We start from the raw sequence: 19495 nt of genomic DNA, 5'->3' as shown, positions 1-19495 counted from the left end.
TCTCTTTGATTCATCTACATAGACAAGATGGGGGTTGAAAGGACAGAACAACAAGCACGATAACTGAAAACTAGTTACCTGTGGTCACTAAATTCCTAATAATTTGTTAATGAAACAATAATTGTTGTTAAATTCTCTGTTTGTTATTTTCAATATTATGCAGATAGTAGATATATATGTGTATATATATATATATAAATATATATATATATATATATATATATACCATATATGCACCATGATACCAAGTAAAAAAGGTGACGAAAAATATTTCTTCTAAAGGGAACATTACAAATGATGCAGGTGCTTCCTTGTTAAACGAAGAAGAAAAGAAAAAAAAGAAAACCCACAGACAAAAGTGGTCTCGGCGTTACCGAACCCCCAAGTTAGAATCCCAATGACACAAAACATTTGGCTTTTTCACTTTTATTGTTTAATCCTGCAAAAGCACAGAATCCATGTTTGAGAAAGAATGACTTTCATAGTATTGGTCATTTTATGGCACACACATTAGTAAGTGGTTAACTTTGTTATCAAATCTAAAATTACAAACTGAATGTGTCAAAAACAACTCCACTGAACATTACAAACTTTTTCTTCAATTCTGAACAAGAGACATTTCAATGTATCAAACAATTATTGCTCAATATGCACGTTGGTGGACATTATATAATACTTTAGCTTTAGATTGTAGATGCTGTATCTGGATTCACTGAGCTTTAAAGATATGCTAATTAAACTAGTAAACCTGACTATCAAACCTGCTCAGCACACTGAAACATATTTGGTCCCGTAAAATTTGTAAAAAAAAAACTAAAAACATCTGTGGACAGTAATCCATTGTACAACACACACAGTGATTCAACAGAGGCTAAATATCCTCATTATGGCATCTTGTATCAAGCTTGTGTCAAGCTTGACAACCGCCAAAGTGTGTACAAATTAGGCTCTAAACCAAAACTGACATGATACCCATTACATTACCAGGATTGATTTATCTGGCTTAAGAGAAATTTTCTCCAGAGCAACAGAAAACATCACACCACTGTTTTCACAAAGCAGGCAGAACTCCCCACAACGAGTAAACCGAGGTGTTTTGTACAACTGGTGGAACGCAGGTTAAAAGGTAGCGCTGCACATTCCTTTCTTTCGAGCACCAACTGATTTCCTCATGACGCAGGAGAAACGCTCAGCTATCAATCAAGGGTTCCTGTGAAAGCAGTAGAGCAGCAAAGTTAAGTTATACATTTTTTTCACATTTCTAAAGAATGCTCAATGCAGCAAAAATAAAGATATAAACATTCTGGGGGAAAAAAAAAACAAAAACTAACTAGATCGTCAAAACGGTTTATGTTATAGTAAAATTAGAGAAGATTCGTACATTTTGGAGGTCCAGTTCTTTCCAATGGTGGCGGCGTGTGAGGGAATGTGTCAGACTCGCAGCCAAACAGAGGATCAGACAAACTCCAAGCAGACACACGCCGACTTCGACGAGGTGTCGCACTGCCACGCTCTGCTCCTCCTGCAGCACAACGGCACAGAATAAATGAATGAATGGGTAAAATCTCTCTTTTTTTTTTTTAATAATGAGCATCATCATCATGGCTGAGTAATTCATATTATACGAGCGTAACACACTGCACCGGTGTTAACATGACTGTAAGTGTCGGGTCAATCTTTGAGAGAAGACTGTAGCAGGTTTGTGATGCTGTAGACGGCCGGCTGCTCGGCTCCACGTGGATGGTTGAAATGTTTTTCTCTGATGCAGGGCACTCTGGAGGAAGCCTTTGTTTCAGTTCATGGTATGTCAACAAAAACACACACACAGGAAAAAAAAAAATCTGTCAAAATGTGCATATGTACACTGAAAAGTAAGTGCTGATTGTTTAGATTCCTAAAACTTAGAAATGAAAACTTCAAGGTGTGAATGAACTCACAGACTCATAGGCAGGAGGTGTGTTGGAGCACTGATGGTGAGGCAGGTGTGGTTACTATTTTCAGATACAATCTCCAATTTTAAATTCAGCATTTCTTTACCTAGAAAGTCAATTAAAAACAGCGAAGATGTCTTATTAAACGCAACGTGGCTTTTATGTCATTCCTAAGTGGTTGATTCTCCACTGCAAAACCCACCTCCAAGATTAAGCTGATTGGCTCTCAAAGTTGTCAGTAAACCAACGTCCTTCAGCGAGCCTCTTGGTGAGCTGGTTGTCACAACCAGAGGAACCCTGAGATGCAAAACACTCACAGAAGAAGAACTCTTTGTTAAGTTACTTGGAGTCGTTCGGTCCTCTTCCAGATCCATCAGAGGCGGAGGAACTGAAGAAACTTCCACCAATGCACCTGCATTTTCTTTCACACACAGGTGCAATTGGGATAATGTGGAGAGTAGATAGTTCCAGTCCTACAAGAAGAATGAAAAATGTGAATCTCAGAGAAAGGCAGGTAAATGTTTGGCCACAGCCTGCAGAACATTATGATTCCCATGTGCACCAACATCCTAAACATGCAGAACATGAGCTCACAAATGATCTACCAAACACACAAACTGCATCGCCTCCAATTCGGTATTGTGGCTCAAATTATTTCCAAACTTCACAAAGTTTGCTCAAGTATCTTCCAGAATCCAACATGAATTCAGTTACACATTACCTTTGCCATGTCAGGGTTTGGGAGGGTGTGAGCGTTGCTGTAAAAGCCGAGGCAGATGAACGAGATCGCCAGACTCAACAGACACACGAAAAAAGTTGCCCATGGAGGATTATGGGACACATAATCTCTAAGGTTAGAGACTGGCTGCCAGACACCCATCATCAGACTCCACACACAGCTTGGATGTGGCAAACAGCTGTAAACAGAAGAGTATGTAGTTAGTGCTTTTAAGGGAGTTTTGACATCTTTTTTTTATACCACAGTATCTTGTAGACCTGGCAAGTGTGTTGTTGGACCCTCACGGGTCTGTCGACTAACTGGTTATAACAAAACTGTTCTGTTTTGGTCAGGGTTACTTCTTTTTGGTGCCGCACTTCACTCCACATAATGATTAAAGTTCAGAGTCTGATTCTGGATAACTAAAATTTTTCTGCACTCACTTAAAACCTGAACTCATCTCCATGCATGATTTGTGTCATCTGGAGGCAAATACTGATCAAAGCCACAAAACACCAACAATGAACATATTAGCGGAACTGATCATTTTGTTAACGCTTTGTTAACGTTAAAATATTTGCATGTCTTTTTTTTTATTTGCGACTGAATAAACACCAAATAACTTCACGTGTCAGACATCTTTCAGCAACATGCTAACATGGTTGGTCAAAATGCAGACTTGACCCTAAGCAAGGCAGTAACGATCAGCTTTTAATCTTGTTTACGATCACAAAAAAACGATTTGTCTGCTGATGCTCTTTGTTCTATGCATACAAACGTATCCAGACTCTTATCTCGAGAGGAGACGTGTAACTTACCTACTTTCACAGCAAACCTGCTTCCCACATTACTGTCGAATAATGTTGCTACCGAAATTCCAGGGTGAAACACATTTTCATACCTTGAACTAAAATTTTCAGACCAGTTTTGCGGAAAAATTATCTTGTTACTGTACCGTAACAATTTTCTGGTTCAAAGTAGGCTGGCGTTTAAGTTCCAGTGACAGACAAATGACAACACGACAGTACAGTCAGTTTACGACAGCGCGTTATCGCGACACGAGTCACGTGGACGCCAGGCAGCGCTCACCACCATAGACACATGTACACAGAAGCCGCACAGGGGCGTGCCTACAGGGCGGCAATCTTGGTACAGTGTCACTCGCTCCTAGTGCATTACATCTATGGAGGAATGGTGTTTCTATACAATAAAAGTGATCATAAGTCACTCAGTTGTCAAGCTATTTTCACGGGGTTTGTTTGTCAAACAGCAGACATGACAGGCAGGCGTAGATACAACGAAAAGAACCCAGAAAACGTTCAGGTGTATTCAGGTCTTTATTTTAAAAACTTAAAATATTCACATTAGTATTTCCATTTTATCCGAGTACCATTCAAGCCTGTCTTTCAGCTCACCATTGATGAGGTTTTTCTTCCTCAGATCCTCGAGAAGAGCGTGCACATTTTTCTTCGCCCTGCGCTCCAGGAGCATGCTATTCCTCTTCGAGCGCTCCAGACTCTCCACTCTGGCCAGAGCTTCACTACGTCTGTCCTTTAGAACAGTGGGAGAAGCAGGCAAAGCATAATTGTAGTCCTAGTGAAAAGAGGGATGGGAATATGTTTATAACGCATCACTCACTGATGTAGCTGGCCCACATTCTTAATTTCATCCCGCAGTCCCACTGTTTGCATCCTGGATATGAGCTAAACTGTCCGAGACACACACTACAGTATGTTTTAATGTGTACTCATGTGTATTTTAGTGTGTAAAATGAGTGGCAGAGACCAAATGCGATACGGGTTTTAATATGACCAGGCCTTGATGCTCTCATGTGTTTGAAAAATATTACATGCAGATACTCACAACATTAGAATGAGGTTCAGCTTCAGGGAAAAGAAAACCAGCATTTAAAAAATACTCAAGCACCCTGTATCATAGCTAGATGTGTCACGTTTTTAATAAATCAATACGTTTGGAAATCGGCCCAAAATTCAGCGAATTTAACAACTTTAAGATTGAGGAATACCTCTGCTCGCCCTGTACCAAGATGGCGGCGCTTAGGCACGCCCGTCCACAGTCGATGATGCTCACCACCATATACATGTCTATGGCGCACAGTTGTTATACAGTGAATGCAACGTTCACTGTGCAACAAGTTTTTTCTCCATCAAGCCATATTTTTAACTGAAGAGCCAGTCAGCTACAAAGACAGAACCATGCTGAGTGGGTAGAATTCTTAATGCTTCTAGTGAATAACTCAAATACTGACTATGGAAATATAAATAACAAAGTTATATCAAAGAAACCATTTAATTTTCAGAGCATTGTTTATTAAGAATATTCAAAATATATACATTACCCATCAATTACTCTTTTGTGTATCATAAAACCCATTAACTTAGAATGCCATTAAAATCAAAACCAGCAAAATTTACATTTTCACAGTTTGCAAATGAAATATAACTTTTTAAAAACATAAAGCAGACATAAATCCAATGTAGAAGCTCCTACATCATAAGGATTCTTAGTTGTTGATCATATTGCCTTAAATCCAAAGCGTTTTATCATGCAAATAGAGCAGCATCGCAATACTTCAAGAATGTCATCACCGCTTTTCTGACAACCAATGGCCACTCTGTTTATCGTTTCCCTTTGTCATAACCTTATAAAGATCAGCTGTGACTACAATTTGTCACATGCACCACAGTATGAGAACAATCAAGGGGACCAGGTGACTTTTATAGGCTTGAAAGTCCAAGTATCGGGGTGACCCATGTGCACCAGGTCTTTGTAGGGGGAGGTGCTCCACTGGAAGGGTGGCACCTGGTCCCAGGTTGGCCCGCTGACTGCCAGCATGCCATACTCCTTGAACATTTCGTAGGAGGTCATCTACACAGGAACACACACACAATGCATCATATACAGGGAACATCTCACACACACTTGAGCCAAACACACAAAACATTTTGGAGGCATGAGGGGTGATGGCAGTAAAATGAAAAGAAACCTTCATGTCTGTCCCTCCATGTGGTCTCTGCCTCAAGGCACCAAACGGATACGTTCCGTTAGCTGGGTTCAGGTCCGAACGGGCTGAGATCGCATTCTCCCCGTTCTGTGGTGGATTACAGCCCTCGCACTTTGATAGTGGATCTTCTTTAAAGTTATTATACCTGCGGAATATGAATACACATTATAAATCTTGTGAATTGTCAATCAGCAGCCTATAAGAAAAAACTGCGTTTTGCAAACTTTACCTCATGAGCCGGACCATGGACTCCAAATCTGTGACACGCGTTTGGTTTCTCCTAAATATCTGAGCCCGAGGATTCAGGTCAAGTGAGAACCAAGGGCCGAATTTCTCTACCAGCTCATTGCAGCCACTGGCGTTAAATATGTCCACATAGTACCTACATATGAGAACGTTAGAACCAAAGAAAATTCAATAAAAAGAAACAGCAGCATACTTATATTCTAAGCTGCCGATATACGTGGTATGTTGCATTTACAAAGTGGACTCTTACGGTATGTTGTAACTAGCCCAGTAACCTTTCTTCTGCAGCTCCTCAGTCTTATCATCGTAAACAACAAGTCCCCTGCGACATTGCAAGATATGAGGTGCTTATTTCAAGTGGATAAGTAGCAAGAAGGTCACAAAGTTTCTGTAATAAGCCTGAATCAATTATTCATACAGGTTTAAGGTTTGGGGGCAAAAACTTACGGAATCTGCTCCAAGACAACAAAGAGGCCTTCTTTAAGGTCGGTCTCTCCTGGAATGAAGCGCTTATAGTCCACAATCATCCACTGATTGTTGTACCTGCAAAGCGCACACAGACCAACAGACAAATGTGTGCATGAAACCTTTGACCTTGCAGATCTGAGTGGTTTATTGACTGCAGACCCATGAGACTGATGTTCAAGTAACTGATTCAGGATCACAGTTCACACTCACGATGAGCCCGAAGACCCAACTGACTTTTCATGTGACTCCTGATTACAGCAGGTCTGTTTTTGCCTTTATTCTTCAGTCCACATGACAAGGTCTTTCCCACATGGACATTTTTAAAAAAAATAAATATTCAGTTCTTTCGTCCTCATGCAAACACAAGTTTGTTGCAGTTTTGCAGTGTCGACGTGTAATAAGGGAAAACCTTTAAAAGATGGTGGGACTGCAACGGCCCATAAAAGTCAGGAGTACTTATGTGAATTGATTTTTTTTGGGTGAACCAGAGGGAATCCTTTACAATAATAATCATTTTTAAAAAAGTATGCATGGAATTGACCTAAAGCTGCAGAAAATCTGACCAAATGCATTCAACAATGGGGATGTGGACTGCCTGTTAATTCCTCAGAAGACTAAAGTGGGACAAATGGACAACAGTTTAATTTAAAGATAATTTCAGCTGGTATCTTTTCATTCGCAAAACTCACGTTCCGCTGTTGAACTTGAGGAATAGCTCCGCCCACTCCTTGCCGGTAGCAGCAAGTCGATTCGCAACAATGTTCCGCAGCCATTCCATTACCGCTCCTGTGGGCTGAACAAACTTCCAGAGAGCAGGGTTGCTGTTGCCAATAGTGGTCTCCAATGTAACCTGCAGACACAAAGCACATTAAGCAAAATACCCAACGATCAAATAAAACATTCGCATTCTGCAGTTCTTTCACAACCATCCGTTCTATCATCTCCACTACAAAGAGTTCTCACCAAGCCACTACTTAGGATGTAGAAGTCATCCCCAGAAAAGATGGATCCAGGGTAAGATGAGAAGGCCTGTGTTCCTCCAGGAAGAGGATCGCTGTCTGAAAAAGGTCAGAGCACTTAATAAAGTTAGACTGACCTGTAGACAACAGGCTTTTAAAGAACCATTTTGCATAGTGTGCTAAGCTAAGCTAATCTGGAACAGGCTTCATATGCACTGTAAAGATATGACATGGGTTTTGTTTTTCGCATTTCTAATTAAGAAAGTAAAGATGCATATTTCTTTAACATCTGTAGTCATGTGTGAATCTGAAGTCTAATAGATGATGACCACTGATGCACGCGAGTCTCCTGAACTACCTGAGGGAGAAGTTTTAAAAGCAAAGCTGTATTTCTTCATGATGCGCAGCATGGCCTGGTAGGTGTTCCACGTGTCATGCGACACCAGCAGTTCCTTGTTATTTGGCAGCAGCTTAATGAGAGCAGAGCAGGAACCAGACCCAAGGGGTTGAGTTTGGCTGGATCTATTCAGAGCAGATTCCAAGTCCTCAAGATCTCCACCCATTTGGAAAAGTCTGGATGGAAACAGTCGCAGCGGAAAAACACGTAAGACAACATTTTATTCTTAGGAGCAGCGAAGCAACTTATTTGATTTATTCAAAAAAATAAATAAATAAATGGAGGTAAGTGCTTACAGGAAGCCAAATGGACTGAAGGAGAAGGGTCCTGTTGGAAATGACAGCTGGTCATTGTAGCCATCCTCCAGACCTTTCAGCTGCAGAAGCACAAGACGCACCTGAAAAACAGAAAAAAAACATTAAAATATCTGATCTCTGGGCTCTAAATATATCCGTCATGTCATAAATCCTTCAAATGCTGTCTAAATACCTGGTACCAGTATGCTGAGGATGGCTGTTTCTCCATTTGCTCCTGAACCCACTGCATGTTGGCTGCCATGAAAGCCTTAAGTCGCTCGCAGTAACCGGTTTCAGACGTGAAGGGCCCACAGTAATTCATCAGAGTGTTCATCCAGTGCTGATAGATGAGCTACAACAACAAAAGGCCTGGTCTTGAATTCATTAAATAAAGCATAAAGAGAGCTTATAAAAGGGAACATAGTTTAAGCTGACCTGAGATGTGACTGCAGCCTCCACTGCACCGGCAGCATAAGCCTGGATGCTGTCATTGTACTTAATGCTGGTAGTGATCTCCAGGAAGGACCAGCTGAAAAGGAAGCACACAAAAACAAATATAAAAAAAAAAGTTTAACTGTATTCATGAAGGTCTTAAGTCACTTCTAATAAATACAATTGAAAAAAAAAGATGAAATTATAATAAGAATAATAATAGAATTATTATTATTATTTCTTATCATATAAATAATAATAATAATCTTTTTTCTTAAGCAATGAATGCGCTTCTAGCAAAAGCAACTTTATTTGTATGGCTCAATTCAACAACTATAGTGCTTTACATAGAACAAAAGAGCAATAAAACAAAGTGTACAGTATGAAACAATAAAACAGAGGTACAGTGCAGTGAAAGTCATTAATCTTGGTCCTTCAATTCAGTTAAGTCAGTTAATTAAATGCAGTGGTAAACAGGAAATCTTATAGGTTTGAGTTAAAAGAAGTTCCACATATGTAGTGGATAAAAACTGAAAGCAGCTTCTGCATGTTGAGATGTTCTCTTTCCTATTCAAGACCATATTAGTAGTAAAATTAGGTCATTATTTTTTACTTTTGCTGAAATTGTGTCATTTTATTTCCAGTAGCTGTAATTGAGGCACCGATTAAACGTCTAATGATCAAGATTTTGTCTGTGAAAAAAACCCCAGCAAAGTCACCTTTGGTAGATAGATATTCAGAGGGTACTGACATAGGAGGATTTGCTCATTTGTCAGTAGTAACAAACAACAAATGTGCACCGTTGTTGTTTGTGACAAGGTCAGAAAGAAATCATAGATGTGAAGTCTTACTTTGCAGATCTCACAGCGAACCTCAAGATTAGTTTGGTAGACATACCATTTTGCAATGGTTGACATAGGTTTTGTTTGTTTAGAACTGAGAAAGGAAGACGTAATAAACCAATTGACTGGCCTTTTCAGTAATATCCATTTATGTGCACAGATATGAGTGTTTTCAGACAATATCGGCCTAGACCTAATAACAAGAATTTACTTTTTGCCTCGACCAGCTTAAAGTATGAAAATGTGTTGTTATAACTTAAGATCCTCCTCATATGACTTTAACAATACAAAATGTATGAATAGCTTATGGATGATGCAGTGCTGTCACTGAAATGTTTACAGAAGCAATGCTGAAACACTCCACAGAAAAATATATACATTTTCCATGTCCAACTACACCATAATTTAAAGGCACCATCTTTGTAAATGTTGCTCATCTTCCCTCCAATCATTTCGACAATTTCGAGAAGCAAAGTTACAAAACATAAAAAAAAGCCTTTAGAAACCAAAGGGTTGCACGAGACCGAAACGTCAACTCACCCTGATGTTTTGATGTCGTCTGTGAAGTTCGCCCAAGCCACAAAATCTTCTCGGTATCCTTCGATGACGGACAGTTGTCCGCTTATTTTGTCAATAACTGCTGTTTGGATTTCCGCTCGACCACGCGCACACAGACAACACATTACCGTGAAATGCACTAAAATGTTTAAAACCGTTGCAAGACGCTTAGAGGGAAACGTCTCATTCTGCCTGTACGCCATGTTTGACTTGAATAGGTCATGTGATACCGCGTGTTAGTTGTCACCTGACCAAACCGGAAGGACGTATTTTCAAAATACCAGACGTAAACACAATATGACGTGCAAAAAAAAAAACCACGCAAAGATTTGAAAGCATAGCATAAAATTTTATAGAAAAACTTACATTAGATACATTATTTATCTTTGAGGTTCAATTCAATACGAGACATATCCAATAATGGAAGTTTAGAAGAAAATTCTAAACTTCCATTGGACCCATCAGCTAAAAAAAAAAAAAAGTCATCAGTCAGCTGCTATTTTTCCCCCTCACGGAGAGGCACTGGCCAGGATTATGTCGAGGCTTTCTGAGAGCACAGCAGCATTTAGGAGACCTCAGTCTTCAACACCCCCATCAGTTTCCATCGTCTCCAGAATTCCCTCCAAAACCTCCGTTTTTCGCAGCTTTTTGGCAGAAACTGATACAGACCGAAGGACAGAAGATAGAAGGATAATTGATCAATTTATAACAAATAAGCTGTCATTTAATAATTACTTTGTTACAAATGAGGTGATTTTACCATGGAAATGTTCGGCTGTTTTCCGCCTCAGCGTCTCCACTGTTTCCTCTGCATCAGCCCACTCCAGCACGAGACGTCTCCCGTACAGATGAGTGCTGTGGCAGAGAGCGGTGAAGGCTTTCTATGAGGAAAACAAATGTAGACATTTTCAGATCTGAGTATGACAAAGCACAGCTTACTATACTGTAGCGCTTTTATATTTTGGATTCTCTAAATACCAATCTGAGAGCTTACACTGCCTAATAAAAAAAAATAAAAATAATAATCCGAAACAAACCTTAGCATCCTGTTTGGTGAGGAAATCAATAAAGCCAAAGCCTCTATGGTTCCCTGAACCAGCTGCTTTCTTTGGTAGACGGACAGTCTTCAGCTCCCCAAATGTACTGAGAAAATGGGGAAGAAATCATAATGTTAAATGGTCTCCCTCCAAACAGTAGCAGTACAGTAAACAAAAAGAACTTGCTGTGAGTGTATATATGTGACTCCTACCAGAAGAGCTCTCGGATCTCCCTGACAGTGGCTTGGAAGGGAACGTTGCGCACAAGGATCTTGGAGCCCGCCTGCTTCTTTTCAACTTGCTTCTTCTTGCGAGACATCTCGGGTGTTCTAAACAAAAAGGAAACAGAGAGAGTAAATGGTGAGAAAAGGAGAATATTCTTGCGTATAATTGAGCTTATATCAGTATTTTAATTTTGGTGCCCATTTTCCTCAGTGGAGTTTACACAGATGCTAAATTCCACCATTCTTTGTAAATCTGGGTAATGGACCATCAATTTCATGCTTCACCACAATAAAAGGACAAATGCATAACAAAAATAACCTTTGGGATGTGCATCTTACCTTGTGGCTCTTTCAGAAATCTTCAGCTCTAACTGATGATCGTCGACCTTACAGTGCTGGTGGAGTGGTGGGAGACAGAGAGAATGCACATCAGCCAAAATGTAGTTTTGATTAAAAAAAAAAAGAAAAAAGAAAAGGGGGGGTTGAAAGTTTCAGCGAGGGTGGTGGGTACCTGCAGCTGCCTCAGGGCCTTCTGTGCTGCCTCCGCTGTCTGATATTGGACAAAACCGTAACCCATGGATAACAGTTTACCTGGTAGTATAAAAATGAGGGAGTTTGTTGAGTCAGATAGGTCAGGTATCAGTAACATGATGCCACTGAAGATAGAAACAATACTAGATCTCCATAATTAGGAAAAACATGTGTGCTTTTGTACAGCATAATAAGCAATTCTACATTTTTTCAATAAACAATTAACTAACTTTTATTTTATATGCATATATGTCAGCAAATATAACCAATAAACCAGCCATTTTTCACAATGATTTTCTGAATCAAAGTATATATATTATGGGTGAACCCCGACAACCCAGTTTGTATCAAATTAAATGTTCTAAAAAAACAAATCAAGAGGAAAAATGTCCCTAAAAATAAAACGTGTATAAACCCCCCTTTTAGTCCCTTTCAAATGACACATCTTAAATATGACGTCATGTACCTGTTTTATCTTTCTTCTTGGAAATGGTGCAGGATTTGACTTTGCCACATTTGGAGAACGTCTGGAGTAAATGAAGAAAAAAAAAAAGAAGCAAAACATCTTGAGCATCAGTCTCTGATTAATCCCATCTTCTCTTTGACTGGGGGGTTGTATTGATCGATTGACCTACCTCCTGCAGTGTCTCTTCTGTCGTGCTGAAATTAAGATTCTTTATGAAAAGCGTAGAACCTGGCACATCTTCCTCCTCCTCTTCCTCCTCCTCGTCCTCCTCTTCTTCAACCTTTTTATTCTCCTCTTTCACTGCTTTCTCTGCATTTATTTGGTAAAAGACAGACTCAGTTTGTCATTTAGTCTGTTCATTTCATGTCCGGAAAACACTAAACATTGAAAAGATCGTCGTGTCTGTTGGTGAATTTACCTGGTTCTGGTTTGGGTGCCACAAACACGCCAACAGGCGCCCACTCCAAATATAGCGGAACATGATGGAACTGAAGTGGGACAGAATAATCCCAATTAGTTTTATAAGTTGTGTGGATAAGGCTATGCAGGTGACAAGCTACACACACCTTGCTGTAGGCTAACCGTGTGAAGGCTCGTTTGGCTTCAGTGGGCTCCAGAAACTCGATGATAGCGGTGAGTCCCGAGGGCGGCAGCAGCACCCGGCCCAAAGAGCCATGAGGTGAGAAGAGCTCTTCCAGCTCAGACACCGTCACTCCAGCTGGAAGATTTTTTACCAGGATCACAGTTGTACTTCTTGCTGCTGCTGCCTGTTCAAAAAGGATAGGATCTTAAACACGTTTCCCGATACAGGGCACTGAGTTTAGCACACGAATTAGCATAGATCTTACCTGACTAAAGGAATCCAGACAGACACAGTTTTCCAGCAGGAACTGACGAGTTTCCTGAACAATCTGAGTCTCACCCAGAGCCATCCTTACAGCAACGCTTCCCTTTGACTCCTGCAGAGGAGCGCAAGGAGCAGAAAAGCTGAAAACTTGGTGTGCATATGCACCATAACTTACATAAGGCTGCAGCAGCACACACAGTAGATACAAATAATGCTGAGAGGAGCATAAATGCAGAAAACAGTGCACGTGAAGTCACTCACATGGTCCAGGACTTGGCTTTTGGTGGTGTTGTATTTTTCAGCAATGGCATCTGCCACTGCACTCGTACCCAGAAACAAAGTGTTCCAGTTGTGTGAACTACAGAGAAGGACAAAATCAATGTGGAGCATCAAACCAACAAACAAACCCCCCCAAAAAAAACTACACATAAAGTGAAATAGCAGAGTGTTAAACTCATTGTGTATACCTGGAACTTGAAGCTTTATTTTTTGCGTCTTTTTGTCGTTTGTATGATGAGGAGCCAGGACCGCCAGCATCTGAGGAGTCAGACTTCTCCTTCTTCACTGTGGAGGGAAGGAGGTGAAGCATTCTGCCCTAAAACCACAAGAGACAAAAAAGTTCAGAATCCAGAGGCGTTAACACATAGACGGAGATATCTGTGCGGTGATGAAGACCTGCAGAGACACGTCAAACAGCCGGAGACAAACACCTGAAATATATGTCCGTCTAGTTGAGCGAGAGCCGTGACCGCGTTCTCTGGTATCATGTAGGTGACAAAAGCAAACCCCTTCGGTTTCTTGGTAAGATTGTCAATTGGGAAGAGCACCTCAGACAAAGGACCTGCGAAGATGGTAGGATTAAAGATAAGAATAAATAACCTTTTGCAGAGCCTGTGTGACGAAGGTGTATACACTGAATGCGTTTTTCTAATTCACCATGTTTAGCAAACAGCTCTTTCATCTCTTCCTCTGTGCAGGTATACGGAAGGTTTCTGACGAACAGTCGACCAGACTCCGAAACATCCTCCTCCTCCTCGTCCTCCTTGAGCTTCCTGGTGAAGTTTCTGTCAATTTCTTGTTCTTTTGTGCCTCTCTTGCCCTTTCCCCCAAAAGCATCCACACGGAAAACTTCAATGTATCGCCCCCCTGAAAGAACACAAACACAGTCAACTTTGACATCCACATAACAAAAAAAAAAAAACCTCATATCAATGTTAGTTAAGGTGCAATATGACTGAGCCGAATGAAAAAGCATTCAGGAGCTCCTTTATGAGGAGCTGTCAGACATTCTGCTGTGGTTTGGCTCAAGAGCCAGACAACAGGGCAGAACTTCGAGATGAAAGATGCCCTCAGACTGGTTAATGTAATACAGCACCATCGTGATTAAATGCTCATAGATTGGAAACAAGGAACACTGCTTCCTCTTCAACACCCTTAAATCAGAACAGCTCAACAAACAGTCTGACTCTTTAGATATTGACTATAAGCCTTCTGATTGGCCAAAAACCTCAAGTAAAATTCTCTTTCCCTTCGTCTATCATTCTGTTCCCACTTTTGAAACCTTCACTGCTGGAAACAACAACCTCTGAGCAGTAACCGACAAGCTGGAAATGGTTTGATGAACATTTAGACACATTTAGATGGTGTCATGCTGCAGGCCTGCTTCAGCGAATGGTTCTAAAGAGCCACAAAGAAGATTCTCACAGTCGCTGAGCAGCAGTAACACTCTTGTATATTTGCAGGTTATCCCAAACACATTTCAGTAAAACAATGCGACTAATTTAAAGACAAAACAAGCCAACTTTTTAACTTTTACACAACATGTAAATGTGGTGAAGGTGAAGCATTTCCCTTCACAGGAGCAGCAATGTGGGAGGTCTGCCCATGTGAGACAACAATAGAACTTTCAGAAACCCCTTGTTACTGATGGCACTGGTGCTAAAGTTAAGTGCCGTCAGGACCAGAGTCATGAGGCCCCTTAAGCTTCACTATAAACTAAATTTGAGACAGTTGGCTGAATTTAACTCTCCACATCAGAAGACACAGATTTCAGATGACCTGAAGATTCATTTGGCCAGCAGATAATCTTTCTTAGCTTTTTGTGTTTATGCAGTCTTTAAAGCTGTTTTGTGGTTAGTAGACTCAGCTTTTTTAAGCTAATGTTAGCCAGTGTTGCAAACTCTTGGTACATTAAAGGAGACAGACCCTGGTGTATGTCTCTTAGGAGAGAACATAAAAATCATATACTGTGGTTTTTCCTACTTTTGGTTATGTTAAAGCCCATCAACTATAAGAATAAACTGTGACAAATATTAGTAAAACCGCTCCATATCTTATCTAAAGTCATGATATTTCTCACCGATGTAGTCTTTATTCTTCTTCAAGGCCTTTTCCACTTCTTCTTCAGAGTGCAAGTCCACGTATACATAACCTACAGTAAAACACAAACGTAACTTATGCTGACACATGGGTGTAAATGCACTTTAAATCGGCACGTTCATTGCAAACAGTTGATATTATGTAACTTTTGGCGACGTACCCGTTCTATTTCCACTCTCATTCTTTCCAATCCTGATTGCTGCGGGTTTCAGCGGGGTCATGAACTCTCGGAGTTGTTGCTAAGATCGTCACAGACAAAAAACACATTAAGATGTATTTTCAAATCAGGATATTCCCCACTGGTTAAACGAGGAAACTCACCTCTTTAACACTGAACGGGACTCCTCTGAGCTTCACAGTGAACCCTGTCGTCGGCTCCGTCTGCGGCAAACAGATGGGGGGTGTAAATTATTATGTTTCATGTGCAGATGAGTGTCAACATCTGAGGGAGAACCAGGGACAAACCTCTTGTTTGGTATTTTTCTTTATCTTGCTTTGCTTTTTATCCCCGGCAGCAGGTTTAGTTCTTGAGTTGTTTTCTCTTTCACCGCTCTCATAGGCACTGTCTGGCTGAACGGGTCCATCGTCCTCTTCGTCGCCGTCACCCTCGTTCTTCTCATCACTCTTCTCCACCGTGTCTTCTATTTGAGCCACCTTTGAGCGCAGGTAGTCCATATCCGACAAGCCAGCCTTCAGAGCTTCTTTCGTGGCAGCTGCGAACAAAAACGCACACAAGCTCATTTCCTTTTCAAATTCAGACTGATATATGAAGCATTTCTAAAGGAGTATTCCACGGGAGTATGTTTGTGTGTGTGATTAATCCAATTCTGTATGTACAGTGTACCTTACAGTATGGGCAAATTTCAGCAGATGCAGCCCTAAAAAAATCTGGGGCACACTTCCACCAAAAAGAGACCAACCTTCATCTTCATCCTCATCAAATTCCTCATCCTCATCCTCAGACTGCTCTGAATCAAAGTTGAGGTAATCGTCAGTGGCAGGCGTCTTCTTGCTTTTTGCTTGTCTGCTCTCAGGATCCGCTGTTTCCTGAGACGTGTCATTGGCCCAGGTCGGCGCTTGGCTCCGGTTCTGATGCACTGCCATAAACTCCTTGAACCTTTGATCCCCCTCAAGCTGACATCAGACAACAATATGAAATTTCACATTACTGACGTGCACACAGAGAATAGTGCTGATCAAATCATCTTTGTACTGTGAACATAGTAAATAAGAAAATCAGCCAGCAAATATGACATTTCATTCATAAACCCATGAAGCATGAAGAGACTTTTCAGTTTATTATTACCATTTAAAATCAGATTCATTGATTCAAACTGAATCAAAACGCAATTTTACTCACGTTTCCCAGTGCACTGCTGGTTTCCTTGTTCTGTTTCCTTTTCTAAAATTCAAAACCAAGACACAGACGATTTTAATCGAAAACACTGCAAATGCCGTCAAATTCAACCACATCATGACGAATTAGACACAGCATATACTGGAAGAATTTAGTTGTTGGTTCTCTATCGACTACAGGCAGAAATTTCAGTGAAGTTGTCCGGTTTTACATCTAGTTTACCTACGTTTTTAATGTCGGCGGGAGCTGGAGCAGAGGTTTTATCCTGCCCTGAGCTCTGAGTGTGTTTACTCCAAGCTTTCCCTTTAGTGGGGTCTCCAAACGCTTTACACATCTCCACCTAAGGGGAATTAACACGATGAGTTAACGAGAGGGAATATGAAACACGCGCATACTCGGTGAAGAGGTCACAACTGAGGAGTCCTACCGTCACTCTGGATGTGTCCATGAAGCTCTTATTGAAATGTTTCAGCGCTCTGTTCGCATCCTCCTCAGATTTGAACCCAACAAAGCCGAACTTGCGGAACTTGCCGTCTTTGGTGAACTTCAGAGAGCAGTCTGTCACTGTCCCAAAGGCAGCAAACATCGACCTGAACCTCTCCTCCTTCATCTGAACACAAGATGCGTTAACATTTACAGGTGCGCTGAGGGTAAAATCAGAGTCCGCCGACATGCGGGCGGGTTTTTACTTACCCCGTTAGGGAGGTTTTTAACGATGAGTCTCGACATAGTTGTGACAGCTGTAAATCTACAAATGCAGCATAAGTATGGCTTTTACATAAATGTCAACAAACCAGCGTGGACTAGCCTCTAAATCGCCATGTTGAGTGAGAGTGGCTTCCGCTTCTTCTTCTTTGGTGTTTTACAGCAGTCTGCATCTTCTGAAAGTGTATTACTGCCATCCTCTGGCTTACCTCCTTAAGTGTTGTTCTTGTGCAGTTGGTTCTGCAGTTTTGGGATTGGTCCAGTTGTTTTCAGACATTTTTTTATTTATTATTTCTATCCATCCACAGTGTCCAAACCTTTGAACATATTTTTAATCTGACCTCCACCTCTCTTATGCTCTGCAGACCTGTAAACCAAAGCCCATCTTTCTTCTACATATCAACTGCAGAAGCTCAAACTCCACCTTTATCTCTCTCTTAACGCTAATCACAATGGATGTTTCCCTGTGATGTGATTGTATCTTTCTTCTCTTTAAAACATATATGTGTTTCTTTTTTTTTTTTGATTGAACATCCTGGAATGAGTACATATTGTTTTTTTTATTTGACTGTGCTGATATAAGTTAACACACACAAGTAGTGTCATTTAATTTGCTTTGGTCATGACAGAATTGCATGTAGCTCAAACACATTCATCTGATGCTTTCTTATACATCTCACATCACAACCCCTGCCCTTTTCAATAGATCCTTTTGCTCTTATGTAAAAGGTTGAACATAATAAGAGAAAGGTTTATTGTTTACAGGCCAGACCCAGGCCACAGCACAGTAGCTGTTAGATTGTATGTTATGTACGTGTATTGGAGCCACCTGCTGGATAGGAGAGTAAGCCAGCAGGTGATCGGGGGAGCTGAGATAGCAAAAACTACCTGTTTCAGGTAATTCCAAAGCTTCTTTAAAGGTCTCAGGTTTCTGCTCAAATTCAAATGCCGAAGTCCTTGAAAACTGATGATTCATAAAGACCTGGAAAAAGGAGACTATACATACTTGTTGATGTATAAAAACAGATTTGTATTTACTGTCAATTACCAATGATGATTGTTTACAGCTTTGATGACCATCTGTAATGATATTTAACCCGTCCTGAAGCAACATTTTTACAATTTTCATTGGAGTTGTGGTGTTTGTGATAAAAATATGTCTCGGGGCTGCATATTGCAACACAAACACTGTGTTTCTGGAACTGAGAGAATAAATATGATTAATGGAGCATGAGCCTGCTAAATCAAGTGAATTTTCAGGGTGGCTGAAGACAGCAGGATGCATGAAACACACACAGTGTGCAGAGAACGGAATGATGAGCCCACAAATTGTTTTATCAGTTGTTTTCGTCTTTGTTTTTAGTTTTTTTGTCATATCCACACATATCCATGTGGGTTAATCTGACAATGTACTGGATCCACTGTCCAGAGTCAAGGGTTTATTGCTTAAAATCAGTAGCATAGTTAAATAACATTTTACCTGCCAAGTGAAACATATCATTATTCCGTCAGGTGTTAGTTCTGTTGATTCTGGTGGTGAACGTTGGAGTCTCTGGTTTGGTGCTTCACATTTATCTCATCTTTTCAGATATTTGGGCTCAGCCCGCTCCACACATGTCCTTCGGAAAAAAATATGTTACATTGGCTGTAAAGAAAATAAATTTCTTTACGTAGACACTCGCCCAGGCAGCTGTACTCTGTTTTAAAGTTAAGCCTATTAAACAAGCTGAGAAATTAGCCAAATACTTATGACCAGTAAGAGCACTGAGCAGCCAGACCCATTTCCTTGTCTTTTCTTTTGAGAAAATTCTAAAGAAACTTTACTTTCAAGGAGGGGGATTTATGGGGAAAACACAGCATCTAGTGCAGTTAAACTCAGTTCTACTCAGAGGGTCAAGTTTAGAAATCATTTTAAAATCAGATCCTGTGCAAGAACCACACAGCTGTTTGCTTGAGTGCTTTCCAAAAAAAAAAAATGCTTTGGTTCTAATACTCACTCTAATTGCTACTGCTAATACTCTTTCTTCCTCTGTAAATGCAGGCATGACCCACAGTTCAGTAGCCTCCTTTGTTTAAT

At 40.6% G+C, this 19495-nt stretch overlaps 3 protein-coding genes across 4 annotated transcripts; all 3 read right to left on the bottom strand.

Moving 5' to 3' along the window:
- Nucleotides 1-577: 577 nt before the first annotated feature.
- LOC140309159 (transmembrane protein 248) lies at nt 578-3666 on the bottom strand. The gene is made up of 7 exons (XM_072386984.1): nt 3468-3666; nt 2653-2848; nt 2134-2404; nt 1938-2037; nt 1644-1785; nt 1382-1522; nt 578-1210 (listed from the first exon to the last, which is right to left on the bottom strand). Exons 2-7 carry the CDS (start codon nt 2812-2814, stop codon nt 1190-1192), a joined length of 837 nt encoding a protein of 278 aa, XP_072243085.1. The 5' UTR covers nt 2815-2848; nt 3468-3666; the 3' UTR covers nt 578-1189.
- A 1291-nt stretch (nt 3667-4957) lies between these two features.
- Nucleotides 4958-10106, bottom strand: plbd2 (phospholipase B domain containing 2). The gene is made up of 12 exons (XM_072388002.1): nt 9855-10106; nt 8476-8569; nt 8234-8392; nt 8041-8141; nt 7706-7920; nt 7352-7446; nt 7078-7238; nt 6368-6463; nt 6171-6242; nt 5904-6056; nt 5657-5819; nt 4958-5538 (listed from the first exon to the last, which is right to left on the bottom strand). The coding sequence occupies exons 1-12, from the start codon at nt 10073-10075 to the stop codon at nt 5368-5370; spliced, it is 1701 nt and encodes a 566-aa protein (XP_072244103.1). The 5' UTR covers nt 10076-10106; the 3' UTR covers nt 4958-5367.
- A 107-nt stretch (nt 10107-10213) lies between these two features.
- On the bottom strand, nt 10214-17545 carry rbm19 (RNA binding motif protein 19). Of its 2 annotated transcripts, none has more exons than XM_072388000.1 (24): nt 17407-17545; nt 17141-17323; nt 16940-17053; nt 16717-16758; nt 16256-16490; nt 15822-16069; nt 15678-15737; nt 15517-15595; nt 15337-15408; nt 13914-14123; nt 13688-13818; nt 13445-13572; nt 13239-13335; nt 12979-13089; nt 12697-12897; nt 12549-12618; nt 12300-12430; nt 12131-12191; nt 11645-11724; nt 11473-11528; nt 11122-11238; nt 10910-11015; nt 10633-10753; nt 10214-10530 (listed from the first exon to the last, which is right to left on the bottom strand). In XM_072388000.1, the coding sequence occupies exons 1-24, from the start codon at nt 17440-17442 to the stop codon at nt 10448-10450; spliced, it is 2772 nt and encodes a 923-aa protein (XP_072244101.1). In that variant the 5' UTR covers nt 17443-17545; the 3' UTR covers nt 10214-10447. The 2 variants fall into 2 exon arrangements, with proteins under 2 accessions (XP_072244101.1, XP_072244102.1); XM_072388001.1 differs by having other exon boundaries at nt 12300-12439; nt 16277-16490.
- Nucleotides 17546-19495: the final 1950 nt, after the last annotated feature.

Source organism: Leuresthes tenuis, unplaced genomic scaffold (genome assembly GCF_036924035.1).
Source record: "Leuresthes tenuis unplaced genomic scaffold, fLeuTen1.0.hap1 SCAF_6, whole genome shotgun sequence".
Lineage (NCBI taxonomy): Eukaryota > Metazoa > Chordata > Actinopteri > Atheriniformes > Atherinopsidae > Leuresthes > Leuresthes tenuis.
The sequence above is the reverse complement of the archived record's forward strand: the minus strand, read 5'-3'. Positions and strand labels throughout refer to the sequence as shown.